This window comes from Myotis nattereri (genome assembly GCF_964212035.1).
Source record: "Myotis nattereri genome assembly, chromosome: 9".
NCBI classification, from domain to species: domain Eukaryota; kingdom Metazoa; phylum Chordata; class Mammalia; order Chiroptera; family Vespertilionidae; genus Myotis; species Myotis nattereri.
The window spans coordinates 15,484,767-15,502,057 of record NC_138084.1 but is presented as its reverse complement, the minus strand read 5'-3'; the positions used below and the strand labels follow the sequence as shown (position 1 = coordinate 15,502,057).

Below are 17,291 nucleotides of genomic sequence, written 5' to 3'. Positions count from 1 at the left end.
CCAGCCCGAGCAGATCCCGGGTTCCCTTCCAGCCTGGGTGGCCGGTGCCTGGGAGGTCAGCAGGGTCAGATTTGGGTTCCTTGGCACCGTTCTGGAAAGTCCTTGGCGGGAGTCTCACCCCCCTGCCTCAGCCAATGGTCCTCCGTGACCTGCCTCTCACACGCGTATGGGCACTTCTTACCTTCGAGGCCCCAGATTCCCCTGGGCCGCCCTGCACTGGAGCCACAGCTGCCCGATTTGACCTCCAGTCCTGCCTACCCAGCCTGGAGTTTCTCTTTTTTTTTTTTTTTGTCAACCTCAGACCGGACACCTGCCTTTTCCAGGAGGCTGTGTATGAGTGGTAGGTGGATCTGGAGGGGCAGGCTCCAGGCCCTTGTCAGGCTGGGCTGGGGTACCAGCTGTGGGGCCCCTGGATCCTGGGATGCCCAGTTGCTAGGGAGCTCATGGCATCATGGGATTGCCAGGGCAGGCTGGTACAGGGAAAGACCCAGGCGGAGAGGACAGGTGGGAGGGGGAAGGGAGAGTTGGGAGGAAGGTCTAACCAAATCGCTACAGCAGGCACAGAGCTCTGGTGTAGCTCAGAAGGGGGCAGGGGGCAGGGCAGGGGAGCACTGGGCGCCTGGCCGCAGCTCTCTCCCCCAGTCGTTGGAAAGCAGGGGAGGCTGGAAGCTGGCACAGGGCCTGGGAGACAGACAGGGCTTGTCCCAGACCCCGAAGGGACAGTGGAGAGGAGGGGAAGGCAGGCATCATACCACCCTTCCCATTCCCGCGCCTGGGACCGACATCACCCATCGGGATTATATAATCGGGATTATACTGCCCTCTCCCAACCAAGCCCAGGCCAAACCTCAGATCCTCTGCACAGCCTCCACCAGCCACTCCTGACTCATCAGGGCTGAGGCATCTTGTAATCCAGTTGCCAGCACTGGTCTAGAACCTGAGGTCTGTGTTCTGAGGGGCTGATCTGTGGGAGCTGTGTGTCAGTGAGTCTGTGGGAAGACCTCTCCCTGCCTGAGCCTGGAGGGAGCACTCAGAAATGTGCTGTGGATGGTGAGGGGGCAGGAAACGATGTCACAGCAGAAATGATGAGATGCCTTGGAATTCTTTAGCCTGGTGATAACGGGGCGCAAGGGGAGACAGTGTGCGGCCTTAACACTCCGGAAAGGAGAGAGAGCCTTGGGCAGAACCACAGAAAAAGGGAAGTCTGAAGTCAGCCATCGAAAGGCAGAATGCTGTTCTGGGAGGTAGTGAGGTCCCCGTCCCTGGAGGTGTGCAAGAAGAGGGTGGAGATGTCTTGGCAGGGATCTTGCAGAAGATATCCAAGCTACAGTTCTGGGTGGGGAGAGAAGAACCGGGTGATCTTGGGGGCTCCTTCCAGCGCTGGGAGCCAGGGAGTTGGTGGAGAACAGGAAAGTGATGGGCTTGTGGGCAGAGACAGGCAGCGTGGAAAAGGGACTCTGGTGTGTGTATGTGTGTGTGTGTGTGTGTGTGTGTGTGTGTGTGTGTGTGTGCGAGTGTTCCTGGGGGCTTAGAAGGTGGGGAGTTGGGAAGGCAAACAGCAGGGATGGGGAGGCGGGAGGCGGGCAGGGAGAGTCTAGAATCATCTTAGCAGTGGAACTGGGAAGAGGCAGTTCCTGGCCAGCTGCCCTGTCTCTTCTGGGGAAACCATGATGCCAGGGCCCGGGAGGGAGATAAGCAGCTCTGCTGGACCGACAGCCCCGGAGACCACCCAGTTCTTGTTCAGAATGTCACGCCTGTACGGTGTGACTGTGGGTGATACTCTGGGCCTCCCAGATACTCGGTCCAACAGCTGGGGAGAGCAAGGACCCCGCCAGCTGGGCCATTCTCGGGTCCAGTGTCCGCAGCCCACTGTTGGCCGGAGCAGGAGCAGGGACAACTCCATCGACCGGACGAGGGGCCGCGAGGAGGTGCCAGGTTCTCAAGGACGTGGTGACCCAGTGTCTGTGGGCCCCTGGGCTCTGCCCACCTCTCCCCCAGATTTGCTTCTGCCTCCTTGTTGCCTAAATCCTCACTTTCTTGGCACCAGATCCCGAGGCTGAGGAGAGGGCCCAGGCCCAGGGCTGCGGGAGTCCGCTGGGGCCGAGGAGGGAGCCGGGCACGGGTGTTCCTTTGGTCTCTAGTGCAGACGGCAGCCTGGGTGCAGAGCCCACGGCCCCACCCCCGAATCCAGGCGGGGCACAGCAGTCCATATTTTCATCATTTTGTTTTGTTAAAAAAATAGCTATTTTCCCCTGGCCCTTCTCCTGGCCACTCATGATGGCCTCACCTCCTACCCCTGGGCCCAGGAGCAGAGGTGCCGGGGGGGAGGAGGGCCTGGGTACTGGGCAGTGGTGGGCAGGGCGACTCCTCAGGCTCCAGGCCACGCCCTCTACTGGATGCCCCGGAAGAGGCACATGGCGAAGATCATGGCGAAAAGCTGCACAGAAAGTAGGAGTTGGCTAGTTAGGTCGGGCCCCCAGCCTCCCACGGGGCCACCCAGCCTGAGGGGAAGGGGCTAACCCAGGGGTGGGCAAACTTTTTGATTCGAGGGCCACAATGGGTTCTTAAACTGGACCGGAGGGCCGGAACAAAAGCATGGATGGAGTGTTTGTGTGAATATAAATTCAAAGTAAACATCATTACATAAAAGGGTACGGTCTTTTTTTTTTTTTTTAGTTTTATTCATTTCAAATGGGCCGGATCCGGCCCGCGGGCCGTAGTTTGCCCACGGCTGGGCTAACCCATGGGGGGTCTGCCCCAAACCCCCAGTGTGCCTTGCTTCTGGGGAGGAGCCACAGAAGTGGGCCTTCACTTACCTCGATGGCCAGCACCCCTATGGCGAGGGCTCCGGCCAGGTAGACGTAGGTTTCGAAGGCGTTGAGGATCACTGTGTAACAGCCCTGGGGGAAAGGACCAGAGGTGAATCCACAGCCCGAGGGATAGTCAGGGGTCGGGGGTCAGGGGTCAGGGACCAGGGCTGTGAAGCCAGGAAACTGGCATGTGGCCCCAAAGCTCAGGCAGTGCTGTTGGCATGGAGCAAGGCTTCCATCCCTGAAGGCTGCCCTCCCTCCCTCTGCACATCCCAGCTGGTGGAAAGGGTCTGAGCGCAGAGTTGGGGTGGGGGGGAAGGCGGGGGGGTTATCCCCTGCGTCTCTGGGTGTCATTGCAAGAAAATCCTTCCCCCCGTCCCCCCCGCCCCGCCCCCCCCCCCCTCCCGCAAGGGGACAGAAGCAGTAAGTCCTTCCTGTGCATGAAGCTGACTTCGACAGGCTCACCCAGGGGACCTTGTCCAGCAGAGAGAAGACATCCTGCCCCCCTCTGCTGTGGGCAGTGCACCTGGGGCCTTCACTGCTCATCTCCTCTCCATCTGGCTCGGCACCAAGGCCCTTTGGGTCCCTGGACTGAACCAACTGGGCCGGCCAATAGAGGCCCCCGATACTGAGCAGCCGGAATGCCCTCATAGCCCCCATTCCCCAGGGAGAACTGGGTGTGGGTTTCCATTGCTCTTCCAGCATCCTCAGCATGAACCTGCTGGCCCTGCATTGTATGGCCCTCCTGAGCCCTCACCTTGAGCTAGTCTTGCCTTATTCACTGTGCTCCAGCCCTATAGGCCTTCTCTTGGGTCCGGGAACACACCATGCTCCCTCCCACCCCAGGGCCTTTGCACGTGCTGCTGCTCTTGCTCTCTGGCTGCATTGCTTTTCCCTTTCCAGAAGGATAAGGGGTAGCACTTTGTTTCAAGGTCACAGAGCACCCACACTCACAACCCACCACAAAGCAGATGGGGACAGTGGGGATAAGGCAGGGAAACAGCGGTGCTGAGGGGAGAGAAGACCGACGGTCACCGGGACAAATGGGGACTATGGACGGTTTCCTTTCGGTGGTCACCACACTGGCCCAGAACAAAGGTCTAGCAAGGTCACCATCTGTTGGGAGACCCTCTGAGTTGTTTCCAGCAGAACTCACTCCTGACTCTTGGGTGACTGTCCTGACCCAGGGGCGGCTGAGGAATGAGCTGGAGAAGCTGCCACAGGGGTTCGAATCATATCCATGGGGGGTCCAAGTATTCAACCTGGGTTACCTTTTTTGAGATTTTCTGATTTCTCTTCATTGGAATTCAACGGTGAACAGGGCTGGCGGACTAACTCAACACCCATAGGCGCGTGCCCTCTGCCCTGGCTCCGGGTGGCCATGTGACCAAGTCCTAAGCAGAAGTCGCCTGGAGGTTTCTGGGAAGGAAGCTGGCGCCACCCTTTCCCCTTCTCCCGCCTTGAACATGGGTGGATGTCTGGAGCCACGGCAGCCACTTCGCCATCATGAAGTGGTGAACACAAGAAAAGGCCACAGAAATCAGAGACAAGCCTTGGCTGACATGGCAGAGCCACTGGTACAACGTGAGAAGCCACCGTCTCCTAGAATCGTTTCCACGTGTGAAACGCAAAGGGATTTGCTTAGCCCCTTCAGTTGGGATTTCATTACTTGCAATAGAACATGCTGCTGCTGCCTACCATGGGACATCAGGCCGTCAGAAATGCACCCTGGGCCTTAGGGGAGCGGGTTCTGGAGGAAAAACGAACAGACGGTCCCACGGCAGAGGCTTTTCAAAGGGGAGGAGGCTCGGGAGGGACGTGAGTGTCCCGGGGAAGGAGTCCCAGGAGTCAATCCCAGTCACTCAGACCAGAGGAAGACGTCCTGAAGAACTAAGATAGCCGCCCGGGGCCCTCTGTTGAGCCTCTGACAGCAAAGCCATGCCCAGGAGAGGGACGGAGGCATCATCAGAGTGTGAATCAGAAATGGGAAGCATGTCAGGATGAAGCCCTCAAGGACCAGGGCCCATGAAAGGCCTCCCAGAACAACTCACAAGTGGCCTCAGATTAGAGGTTTGGCCACGTGCACCAGACATTCCTGACTTAGACGTTTGTTTGTCTTTCTTATTAAATTCTGAGTGGTGGCGGCTTTCTATGGAGTTGTCAGCAGCCCAGGCTCCTTCTCCCTTGATACTCTGACATCCAGACATCAAGTCAGAGATGTCTGTCACCACAGCTGCATTCCAGCCAGGGGGCATGGGGGGGGGGGGGTGCGCGGGGGGAGGCAGGCACAGTGCTTTCCGTTAAGGATGTTACCCAGTTGCACAAATCGCATCTGCTTACCTCCCTTTGGCTAGAAGTTGGTCACATGGCCTAGCTGCAAGGGAGGCTGGGAAGGGCAGCCTTTACCTGGTGGTCATGGGGTCTTATAAAGCCCCTCTTTCCAAAGAGGAAGGGGTGAATGGAATGTGGGGGCAGTTAGCTGTCTCTGCCACTGTATAGGGGACCTGAGGTCCAGAGAGTGTGTCCTGGCCAAGGTGACATAGGGGTCAACAGCCCGGGCCAGCTGACAGCACAGCCTGAAACTGTCCCCATGTCCTGCAGTCTATCCTCACGGCAGAGACCCAACCCCTGGGTGGCCCACCCTCCCCAGTTCAGCAGCGACCTGATCCCAGGGCCCTCGTCTCTTTCTTGCTGTCTCCCTCTGCCGGGAGCCGGTTCATGCTTGCTGTTTCAAGGGACCTGGCATATATGGCATACTGTTCTTAATATGTTTGCCCACCTTCTTGGCACTATGTGTTTTAACCAAGGTCTCTGAGAAAGGTTGTTTCCCCAGGTAGGGATTTTCCCCTGAAGTTAGGGAGGGAATAAAACCTCTTAACTAAGTGCCAGGTGGGTAATTAATCACTTTAACTACGAACAATCATGCTTAAGCTACATAATCTTTACTCCCTGGAATGGAGATAAGAAACGCCCTAACCTTTGAAATAGAGATTGATAGGATTGGAATCAACTGGTATAAATACAGATGTAAGGAGACACAGAGAGAGACAGAAATTGGCACAGAACCTACACAGAACGTTCTCTAGAGACAGAAGAACTTCGCTGGAGAGAACATGGCAAAAGATCCTGGACAGAAACTGGCCTCAGAATCTAGAGACAGAACCTAGCGAGAGAACATGGCAAAAGATCCTGGACTGAACCTGACTACAGAAATTGGCAAGAGAACCTGACTAGAACCTGGTGACTGAACCTGGCTGGAGAACCTGGACAGAACCTGGCTGGAGAACCTAGCGAGGGAACATGGCTACAGAACCTGGCTGGAGAACCTAGCAAGAGACCATGGACACAGAACCTGGCTGGAGATCCTAAACAGAACTTCGCTGGAGATCCAGACCAGAACTTTGCTGGAGATCCTGGCTAGGCTGCTGATCAACTGAACGCTGTCTCCGTGTCATTCCTTCTTCGCCGACTCTGTCCACGCCTTTGGGGACCCCTGGACCCACTGGGGTTGGACACCGGCATCTGGCGCCTGAACAGGGACCCCTAGGTAAGCGCCCCGCACTCGGGACGGATAGGACTCCACCATAGGAAGAGGGTGGATAGTCTTCGCCAACTCCGTCCACACCTTTGGGGACCCCTGGACCCACTGGGGTTGGACCCCGGCATCCCTCCCTCAGTGCAGGAGGACAGGACTGTGGGGGGAGGAGCAGAGGAACTTGCTTTTGGGGCCTTGTGTACCCTTTGACATGACATGGGCAGGTGCAGGGGATGATAGTGCTGAGCTGGTGAGAGGAGGCTGAGGCTGGAAAGAGACTCACCAGATGGTCAGAGTCAGGCCTCAGCTCAACTGTCCCCTCCCCTGGGACTCTAAGAGGCCTGCCTTGAGCCCTCTCTCTGGTCCCTTCTAGCCCATCATCTGGTTTTACTTCCTTTTTAGTCATTGTTGCCTCGTGAAATAATCACTTTTGGTTTATTTGCTTCTTGTTTATCATCTACATCCTCTAACTAAGCCATGAGCCCCACAGGAGCAGGGAGGGGCCTGTCTCCCGTCCCCTGGGGGTCCTGTGCATCTGGAACTCTCCCATGAAATTTGCATTAAAGAGCTAATCCAATAAGAGGCATGAGTCCACCCTCATTCTGTCCTGTCTCTCTGGTCTCACATACACACTGAGGGGTCAGGGGCTGGTCATTGGGGAACCTTGTGTCACAGGAAGGGCAAGAGATTCTTCTGAAACTGAGATGAAGTTCTAGGGTTGCAAGAAGTCTAGGAGCTTTCCTGATCTTGCTCCCTTGGAGCCAGGAGGTACCCCCACGTAGTCAATGTGAGCTTCCCCCAAACAGAGTACATGACCAAGGAGGGGCCCCCACTGTTGATTCTAGTTCTGGCTCCCAACCTACATTATAAGAAGCTCAAGGAGTGTTCTGCCTGGAACCCTGGAACACTCCTACTCACCCTTCAACCCCAGCCAAAATGCCCACTCCTCAGGCCTGTGCCATCACTGAGCCATCGGCCGCCTTCATCCTTTACCCCTTTGGTTGGATGCCAGGAGCCTGGATGGAGCTTCCTTAGCCTCCATTCGGTCCCATATCTCGTCAACAGTCCATGGGATCCTGGAGTGCCTTCAGAGCCTCTGGGACGACCGCCACCCGCCAGCTCTGGCCACCCACGCCCCCTGCCTGGGGGGCAGGGCCTGTACCTGCTTGTTCAGGAACAAGTCCCTTCCCAGGAGGCAGTCCTCCCTGCTCAGCAGGACCCCGTCCCGGGTCTGCGGTTCTCTCCGGCAGCAGGCCTCGGGCACCTCGTCGCTGTCCAAAGTCAGGAGTCGGAAAATGGATGCCAACTTGAAGTCTTCAGGCCCGTTGACCCCGCAGCAACCAAACTAGGAGGAGAGCACAGGAAGGGTCTGTGGGCGGCAGCGGGCCTGCGGGGCCGAGGGGGACAGACAGCCTCTCCAAAGACCAGTGAGGAAGCGGCTGGCTCCACCTGCTCCGCCTGGGGGACCTGGGAACGTCCCTCAACCTCTCTGAGCCTCCAGTGTCCCCATCTGTAAAGGGGGGGGGGGTAACAACCCCCACCTCACCAGGCGCCTAGTCAGCGCTCAATCAACAGTCGCTGTGATTACTATCGTTGATGACAAGGACAGCTGCTTGGGGATTCCAGTCAGATGGCAAACAGGTCTCACTCAGAGTGTGGACTGTGACCGAGGGAGTGGTTGCTGGGAATGCCGTGTGGACCAACTCCGAGGTGGGTCTTGGCGGGATTGGCGAGGCAGTGCCCTGGTTGCTCATTGGCACGAGCAATGGGATCTCTGGTGGCCAGACATTTGCAACACTGGGCACTGCGGCTCTGAAAGCGCATAGCGCCCCTGGGTGTGTGTGTGTGGGGGGGGGGGGGCGGTCACTCACTGTGATCATGACCGAGTTCCAGGTGGCAGAGAAGACGTCCGTGTCGTTGTTGCCCTGATAATGCTTGGTGAGCTCCTTGGTGAAGAATTCCCGGGTGAGCTGGAGGCAGAGGGAGGGGGTGGGCTGAGACCCCACCTGGCAGCTTGGTGCTGCCCCACCCCTCCCGGCCTCTCCATCTGTCAGCTTTGGGGGAAGGGAGGGAAGCCAGGGCCTGGTGCTGGGCTCCTGGCATTCTCCTAAGCTTGGGACCAGTCCTTTAACCCCCACTTCAAGGCCCGTGGCCTCCAGCCATCATGGGATCACTCACATGAAAAGTCTACACACATCCCTCAGCGACCCCGAGGCCAGGGCACCCGGGGACCTCACTCTGCCCTGCAGCTCTTCTCAGAGGGGGCTTGCCTCACCCACCCTCCACCCTGAGCTGTTCCTCAGACAGAGCTAAGCGGATGCCCTGGGCCCAGGCCCTGAAAAAACCACAGTGTGGATCAGGGAGCCTTTGCACATCTAGTTTCCAGAGATGGCCTTGGAAGTCGCTCCTTCCCTCAGAAGACTCTCCAGAGATCTAACCGAGAGGGAGGCCCGCTGGACACTGTTCTGGGGACAGGCTGCTGCCTCCTCCCCTCTGGGGACAGCTCACCTGCTCACCACCCAGGGCCAGCTCGGGTCTCCGGCCCCCTCCCCTCCCCCTCCTCTCTTCCCCTCTTCTCTTTGCTTCCAGGCCACCTGTGGTTGGGGCCTGGCTCTTGTAGACTCAGGAGGGAGCTGGTGTCTGGGTGCTGGAGACCCTGCAATAAGATGGCCTGTGGGGCAGGTGGCCCAAACTGGGGACCGGCCAGGGCCTCAACTGATGGTGCTCGGCCCCTTCTGTGCATCACACATTCCCGGGCTCAGGGGACAGCCTCCCTCACTGTCACATGACTACTGCTGTGCCATCACCTGGCAAGGTGTGGATGGACGATTCCAGAATCAGGTGTGTGATTGCACTAGATGTTTTCGGAAGAGTGAGACCCTTAAGGGCCCCTGACGCTAACCTTCTGGAAAAGCCCTCGTAAGGAAGAGGCTGGCGGGGTCACCATTTGGGCTGAAAGTGCTGGGTGAGAGGCTGATGTCTCTGTGTGTCCCTAAGGACGGGACAGGCTGGCCGTGATGGCCTCCGACCCCTGGCTGGTGGCAGGGAGCCAGGGCGTGGGGCCCGGTACGTACATTTTCCCTGAAGATAAAGGCCAGGATGGCTGCCGAGAGCTCCGCCAGGAAGATGATCAGGATGAACAAGAAGAACTGCAACGAGAAGGGGAGGCTCGTGAACCCCAAGACCTACTCCCGTGGGTCAGGGTCCCCGAGCCGCCAGGCCACACTAGATGTGCCCAGGCTGGAAGGACGCAAAGGGTCCTGGGCTTAGTGTCCGGATACCTCTGCCTGCCCTGCGTGCTTTGTGTGACTTGGGACAATCACTCAAACCATCTTCCAGCCTCAGCTTCCTTGTCAGTGAAATGAGGGTGTGACACCCACTTTGGGGCTCACCTGGGAACAATGAAGTGATGGACATGAAGTGTTGTTATGAGAGGCAGAGCCAAGCTTGTCGCCCAGGCTCTCACAGGAGCGGAGGGAAGCTGCCCCACAAGCCCCAGTGCCCAGCTCCAGGGGGCACCCGGCTCCGGGGGCACCCAGCTCCAGGGGCACCCAGCTCTGGGGGCATCCAGCTCCAGGGGCACCCAGCTCCGGGGGCACCCAGCTCTGGGGACGCTCAGCACTTCTTTCCTCCGACACTTGCATGGGCCACTGGGACGCCCTCAGTGTCTCTCTCCTGGATCGTGTTCCTTTGGACAGAAGCAGCTTCCTGCCACCGTATCCTCATCCCGGGAAGACCCGTCACATCCCCTTCCTGGCTTTTCAGCTTGGACAGGCTGCCCCATGAAGGTCCTGAGGCTCCTCCAAATTGCTTCACACCACCTTTGGGGAGCCACTGGGATGGATTTCAAAATGACTTACTGAGGACGTGGCCGTGAACACATCCCCTCGACCCATCAGACGGTTTGGTTTGGTCTCTTTTAAATGTCCACACTCCAGAAGCAGCCCTGGCTCAAATGGACCAGCAGCACAAAGCTCCTCCCACACTGCTGTCTTTGGCAGCAGGAGTCTCGCCAGGTTTAAGCTGCCTCCAGCCCCGGCTCTATCCCTTCTCTTTCCTGGTTAGCCCCCAGCTTCTCCAGTGGAGAAAACAAGCCAGGGAAGGGAATGACTGCTTCCGAGGTGAGCAGCTCAAACATTTCAGAGCAAATCCCTTGTCTTAGCCCAGCTCGTTTCCAGTGCCACGCTACCTCGCCTCGCTGCTGAGCCCTTTGGGTCTGCTTCCCACGGGTCAGCCTTGCTGGGGTCAGCTCTGCAGGTGACCCTGGGCTGAGCTGGGGGTCGGGCAGAGTTCCCCCACCACAGGGGCCTGCGACAGAGGGCCTCCTGTGCCCCTGGCCATAGCACCTGCAGTCCATTCCAGCACCCTGGCCCCGCCCCCACGCACTGGCTGGCCTTCGGGCTGAGCGAAGTGATGTGTTCTCCGCTTCTGTGGCCTCTCCTCCCCCGACAGTGACGGAGGCCGCTGGCAGGGCTCCTGGCACTTCCATTTCGCTGGTGATGGATGGTCATCCGGTGGTTTCCCGCGGCCTCCAGGGGAGCCCCTCCCTGCCCATGCCCTCTCGGTGGAGTTGCTGGCAGTCCGCAGGCTGGCAAAGTGTGGCCTCAGCGTGGCCTCCATCCTCGGTGACTCAGCTGGCTCTCGCTATCGATCGATCGTCGCGGCTTAGACGGCTATAAACTATGAATGAGGCCGAGCTCCAGCCTCGCACTCCATGAGCGCACCGCTCTGGAGCGTGTGCTGACCAGGATGACTTTGCACAGCTGCAGCGACGAGGCAGGCGAAGCCCGTGCACAAGGCGGGTGCGATGGGAGAGGGCTCTGCACCGAGAGGAAGTGTGGCCTGCTTGAAGGCGGGTGCCAGCACGGTGATCTCCAGAAAGGCAACACCAGGTACCGTCTGCCGAGCGCTTACTCCCTAGGCCCTGGGGATCGCACGTGGTCACGTCACTGAACCCTCTGGGCAGCCAGGAGAGGCCGCTGCTATTATCATCAACAGCCCATTGTACTGACGGGGAAACTGGGACCCCGGGAGGGCAGCGGGCCCAGCAGGTGGGCCACACACCTGGGGTACACGTGGGTTTCTGATTCCTGAACACAGCCCTTTAACACCAAGTCATCTAGGAACCTACGAGAACCTCCAGGCTTAAGACTTTCCCACGGCCTGCAGGGTCCCTCGTGGATCAACACCAGTCCCTTAGCTTCCCATTTATCACGTGTTTACATGTGCCAGGAACAGAGCAAAGCAAGGGATGGGGAGGAGGTGTTCCTTTCTTCATTTTATGTAGAAGAAATCCGAGGTTCAGAGAGGTTCGGTAACCAGCTCAGGTCCCCCAAACAGGAAGTGGCAGAGCAGGGATCAGAGCCAGGCTGTTAGCACATCCCTGGCCCAGCCTTCTCTCTGCTCCTTCACTCCAGGGCTGTTTATGCTGGGCCAGGCGCTGTGCTAGGTGCTGGCAAATGAACACATCCAAGGCAGATACAGTCCTCCTCCTGATGGAGTTTACATTGAGCCAAGTTTCCTCATTCAAGAAATGGAAGTTCATGAGACGAAATGAAAGAATGAACCTGGTTAAGTCACTGACAGGGAAAGTGGGCCTCCCCAGGGAAGGGGGTCTGCAGGCCTGCCTGCCATTCTCCCGCCTGGAGCAGGGTTCCCCAAGCATGGGGACCGCGGGGTGCCTTGAGTGTGTGGGAGTGCAGGTCACCTGAAGGAAAGTGCCCGGCTGTGCCAACATCGTAACAAGGCCGCTCTGCCGCTCGCCTCCTCCAGCCTGAGGCCCTTTCCTCCTGCGTGACAGGGTCACCACTGGTCGCTTGGCGGGGATCCCCCTTGGCCCAGCCACAGGGCTTATCCCGATGCTTCCTGGGGCTTCCCCTAATCGGGGCCTTTCCAGAGTTTGTTCACCGTGGGTTCACCTAACCTCAATCCACCTGCCCAAGGACACATTTACCAGTGATTCCCAGCATCAGATTCACAACACTTTGCCCAGGATGGGAAAACTAACAAAGGGGTGGGAGCTGCTATTTTGCCTCCTGGGGAGCATTTCCAGACTCTTCTAGCCCATCTGCCTACAGGCTCATCTGCTTTCCGTTCCCACTTCTAATAAATATTTACCAAATTTATGCACTTCATGTGCCACTCAGCTCATTTATCTCTGTCAAACACACGCATCTCTTTTTGCTGTTCTCCCTTCCCAGTTAGCATGACTTTGTTATAAAAGGTTTTTGTTTTTTTTAAAAAAAGTCTGCATCAAACAAATGGGCCAAAAAAATTCCTTGAAACTATTCAGAGGTAAGCAACCAGGGAAAAGGGGTGCCACAAGAATAGGCTGAAGCTGGCCCACTGTATGAAGATGCTCTAAGACTGATCAGCAGGAGTGTCTGCAAAATGTACCTTTAGAAAAACTGACCATTAGGGATGTGGTCACTGGGCGCCTTGGCCCTGGGCTCAGGGTCCCTAGGACCCTGTGTTCCAGCCTCAGAGCAGGGGCGGGATGCTCAGCGAAGCCGCACCCCCCAGTCCCTTTTCCTGCAGGCCTTTGAGCCTGGGTTCCGGAGGAAGGGGTCTCAGGCTTCCCTAAGGGGGGGACCCCCACATGGACAGGTCCAGGTTAAAAGAGGAAGTGGTCCTTCTTGGTTTTTAGATCATGAGTCTTTTTGAAAACCTTCTCGAAGCTGTGGTGTTTCTCCCCAGAACATGCATGTGCACACCACACACACACACACACACACACACACACACACACACAGAGCACACATGCGCAGGTACACGCACGCAGGCCCTGACATAATATTTTACACATAATTGCAGGTGAGTTTTTAACCACTTGAGTCCATGCCAAGGTAGGAGCCCCTTAGCCCTGGTCTGAGGGGAGGAGACCTGGGCCCAAGGGCCCCCCCCTTTGACCTGCACTGTGACCTCCAGCTTGTGTGCGCTGGGCATCAGAAGGGGGCAAGGGGAAGAGGGGGTGGGAGGGGGAGAGAGGAGGGAAGTAAAGAGGAAGGGGGAGGGAGACAGGATGGAGGCGAGGAGCGCTCAGGAGAGGGATAGGAAAGGCAGCAGGAATAGAAACCAAGAGATGAAGAGAAAGGCAGAGAGAGAGAGAGAGAGAGAGAGAGAGAGAGAGAGAGAGAGAGAGAGGTGGAGAAAGAGCGAGCAAAGAAAGGAGCAGCAGAGACGAGACTGAAGAGAGACAAAAGGGAGGAATGAAGGCAGTAAAGAAAGGCGTGGGAAGGGGCTACTGTGAGGGTGGGTGGGCTGGACCCAGACACGCCAGGACTTCATTCTCTCTCGGAGCAAACCTCCTCCTGGGCCCCGGTCTCCTAAGCACTGAGGAGCGGGCTGGTCCAGACGGCAGGCTCAGAGGGAGCCACTTAGCTCGCTGCCTCCCCAGCCCGGAGCCCCAGCCCCTTCCTGGCTTGGCTTCAGAGATGAGCCCTGGGGGCCTGAGGTGTAGGGCGACTGGAGGGGCGGTTCACTGTGTCCCGGGACCCATACCCAGCTCCCTTTAAAGTCCTGAGGGCTCCCCAAGCCCAGATTTCCCCTGCACCATCTGACACTGCCGAGAGTTTCCCACCAGGGGGCGCCCACGGGTTTCTTTGTTTCTCTCCCAGTGAAAAGTTTGCAGTGTATGTGACTGAAGGCCAAAGGGACCAAGGCTTCAGTGTCACGCATTTCACAGCGATTTCACTTGGTCTCCGAGATGTAGGGCATCTCACTGGGACAGTGGGGGCCGTAGAGTGTGTCCTAATCTGGGGAGGAGGCACTGGGCCAGGTCTCTGCCTCTCAGGGAGCCGGCAGGAGCAGCCAGAGCCTTGCAAGGACGTCCTCCTGATGACCAGCCCAGACCTTCCTATGGCTTCACTCCCACCACCCACTCGCCATACACACACACACACACACACACACACACACACACTTCTCAACGCAGGGCTGCTTTTAACGGAACCCATAGCAGGGCTGGGATCCACCCACAAGTTCTCCTCGCCCTGGGGGCTCACAGGTCCCCGCAGGGGGAGAGGACCCACCTGCCAAGGCCAGGAAGGTGAGCAGAAGCCCGAAGAACCACAGCTCACGGGACTCCCACAGACAGAGAAACAACACCTACCCCTTCTCTCGTTTGGCTCCCACTGACAGCTAGCTGGTCGGCTCCTTGCTTACTTAACAAGCAAAGTCACTGAGACTCAGAGAGGTTAAGAAACTAGACGAGAGTCACATCATTAGTTAGGGGACAGAGCAGGGCGCACGCTCCAGCAAAGTCTGCCTGCTGCCCAGCCCGTCCTTATGAGATCCACGCCGCCCCCCGTCCATGAGGGAGGGACAGACACTCTGGGCCCCGATGCATCGTCAGCACCTAGTGAACTACATGGCCCATAGGAGCTGTCCAAGGACTATTTATTTAATAAGAAAAGTACCTTCAGCGGTCCTACCATTTCTATTTTGGAACTGGAAATGCAAACGGCGACTTATCCAATGGCTGTCTTAGCCCTTGTACCAAGAAAGGAATTATCTATGGAAGTTCTTAAAAGCAAGCCAGTACATAAGCATCGTGGCCAACGTTCTCCATTGACAATGCCATGGAGAGCCTGGCTGTTTGGACCTGGAGGCTGAGGCCACTCTCCACCTGGGGGCAGCTTGCCCACACGGCCCACCTGGCCCAGCACAGAGCAGGCTCTGGAAGCTGGGGCTGCAAGTCCCCATGGGAAAGGCTGGCGGCCCCCCCACTCCAGGAGGACGGCCTGCTTGGCCCAGACCTCAGTGCGAGTCCCTGCAGGGTCGGCACCCGGCCCGTGGTGGGGCGGGGATGGCAGTACTCACAAACAGCAGCAGACACTTGTTCTCCCGGATGGCCCCACAGCAGCCCAGGAAGCCCAGCAGGAAAAGCAGGCCCCCCATGGCCAGGAGGATGTAGACGCCCGTGATGAGCAAGGGGTTGGCAGCCACGATCTCTCGGAAGCCAGTGGGGTCCACCATGACCCAGATGCCGATGCCCAGCAGACAGGCCCCGCCCAGCTGCTCGCGGGTCAGTCAGGAGGGAGGGGAAGAAACAGAAGAACGGAGTTAGGTATTAGATACCCCACATACCTTTCCGAGCGAGGCCAGGCAGGGGCGGTGGGCCCTGGTGAGCCGGGCGGGAACTCCATTTGCTGCAGAAGCCGGAGTCCCAGCACCGCTGGTCACTGCTCCGAGTCTTCCTACTTACTCTGACCTGGTCTCAACCCAACCTCTGCCCCAGCCCCCCCTCGGCCTGCTGAGAACCATGTATGTGGAGTTTATTTGCTACTTTTAAATTCCCCTTAAATGTCAGAGCTGCCGGGTGAGGAGGTCACCTAGTCCAACCCTCAGATTCCGCACTGAGCCCCAGAGGGGGCCAATGACTTCTGAAGGTCACACACAATTTCGAGGCAGGACCCTGGCCTCCCTGACTCCAGCCCCAAGGACACTCACCAAACTCCTGGAACATGCACTGACACCTACACTGTGCCTACACCCTGCCAGGGACAGGAAAACACAGACAGAAGCCATCCCTTCTGTCCCCCACTCTCAGTTCAGGCTCCCCACTCTCAAATCTGCACCTGGAAAGCCTTCGTGTCTATGGCTTCATCTGCATGATCCATCTCTCCATGCCTTACTCATCTTTGGAGAGAGGCAGCATAGATCAGAGAAAGGGCTGTGGTACTTCTTAGCTGTGTGACCTTGGGTAAGTGGCTTAACCTCTCTGAACTTCAGCTTCCTCATGGTTAAAAAAAAAAAAAAAGATAGTAATTCCCATCTCCCAAGGAAGAAAGGACAGAATGGATGCGAATGTACTTAGCAGGTTTCAATAAATATCCATTCCATTTGTCCTGGGCACAGAGTATTGGAAACAGATCAGTGGCAGGAGAGCCAGTTTGGCATTGTTGGATTTTAAAGGCTGTAAAGTGTCTGAAATCCCTGTGTGGTGCGGGGGCCTGAAGAATGAATGACAGATGGTGGGAGGAGCAAACTGCCGAGCTCTGGCTTGGCTGAGCGGGGTCTGCAAGCTGCGGGGAAGCGCTGCACAGTTTGGGGCCAGAGATGATATTTTAGGCACAGTTAGGGCAGGAGTGGGGTGGAGGGGCTGGAGGCACCCGGCAGCAGGAAGAGAGAGGAAGGGAAAAGCGACAATTTTGCCTCTGTCATTGGTGCTGACCAGCCTCCAGTATGACCTGCGTCCCTCCTCATGGCTGGTGGAGGGTTGGGGTCTGCCACCTGTGTGCTGAGGTCCCCTGCAAGGAGGGCTTACGCAGACTGAGCTGCCCAGGCGACTCCGCCTACTTCAGCTGGAGACACTGGGGCTGGCCGGGGTCACCCAGCTTAGAAACTGGGTCTAGAATTCAAGTCTGTCGGGCTTCCTGTTCTTCAGAATTATGGGGCAGGGGCGGGAGTCTAGGACAGTTGCTGAGATGAGTAAAAAATGGATGGAGAGACAGACACAGTCAGCCTTACCAGAAAGGGGCCTCTTTTTCATAGTGGCCCTCCCCTGGAGGACACTGGTGGGCGTTTAATCATCCAGGTCTTGGCTGCACTAAGATCAAAGGTTCAGGTGGGTCAGGAAAGCCTGCAGGGGCTCAGGACGCCAGGAGCGTGGCTCTCTCCTGGGCAAGGCCACGGACCTGAGCACAGCCTTGGTGGCTGCCAGCAGGTGGGCAGTGCTGCCGGCCACCTGAGCACTCTGGGCTCTGTCCACCATAGGTGGGAGGGGATGGGGCTCAGCTACTGAGTGCTGACGCAAGGCAGGCACTTCCTCATCTTGCTTAATTTTTTTAAAAGATCTGTTGAGGTAGGTAATGAAGGGATGAAGATACTGAGGTTCAGAGAGGTGAAGTGTGTTTCAAATTGCATAGCTGATAAGATGCTAGGCTTGGCTTTGAATCTAGGTCTCCCAGTTCTAGAGAGGTTTCTAATGCCATCAGGTTCCCCTC

General features: G+C 57.5%; 1 protein-coding gene across 1 annotated transcript in view; it reads right to left on the bottom strand.

Moving 5' to 3' along the window:
* Positions 1 to 795: 795 nt before the first annotated feature.
* TSPAN18 (tetraspanin 18) overlaps positions 796 to 17,291 on the bottom strand; it is a 144,789-nt gene continuing 128,293 nt past the window's right edge. The window contains exons 6-11 of the mRNA XM_081098443.1: positions 15,166 to 15,360; positions 9,420 to 9,494; positions 8,217 to 8,315; positions 7,508 to 7,690; positions 2,817 to 2,900; positions 796 to 2,437 (exon numbers count right to left, since the gene is read on the bottom strand). Coding sequence (XP_080954569.1) covers positions 2,390 to 2,437; positions 2,817 to 2,900; positions 7,508 to 7,690; positions 8,217 to 8,315; positions 9,420 to 9,494; positions 15,166 to 15,360 — 684 coding nt within the window. The 3' untranslated portion in view covers positions 796 to 2,389. The remainder of the gene's footprint in view (positions 2,438 to 2,816; positions 2,901 to 7,507; positions 7,691 to 8,216; positions 8,316 to 9,419; positions 9,495 to 15,165; positions 15,361 to 17,291) is intronic.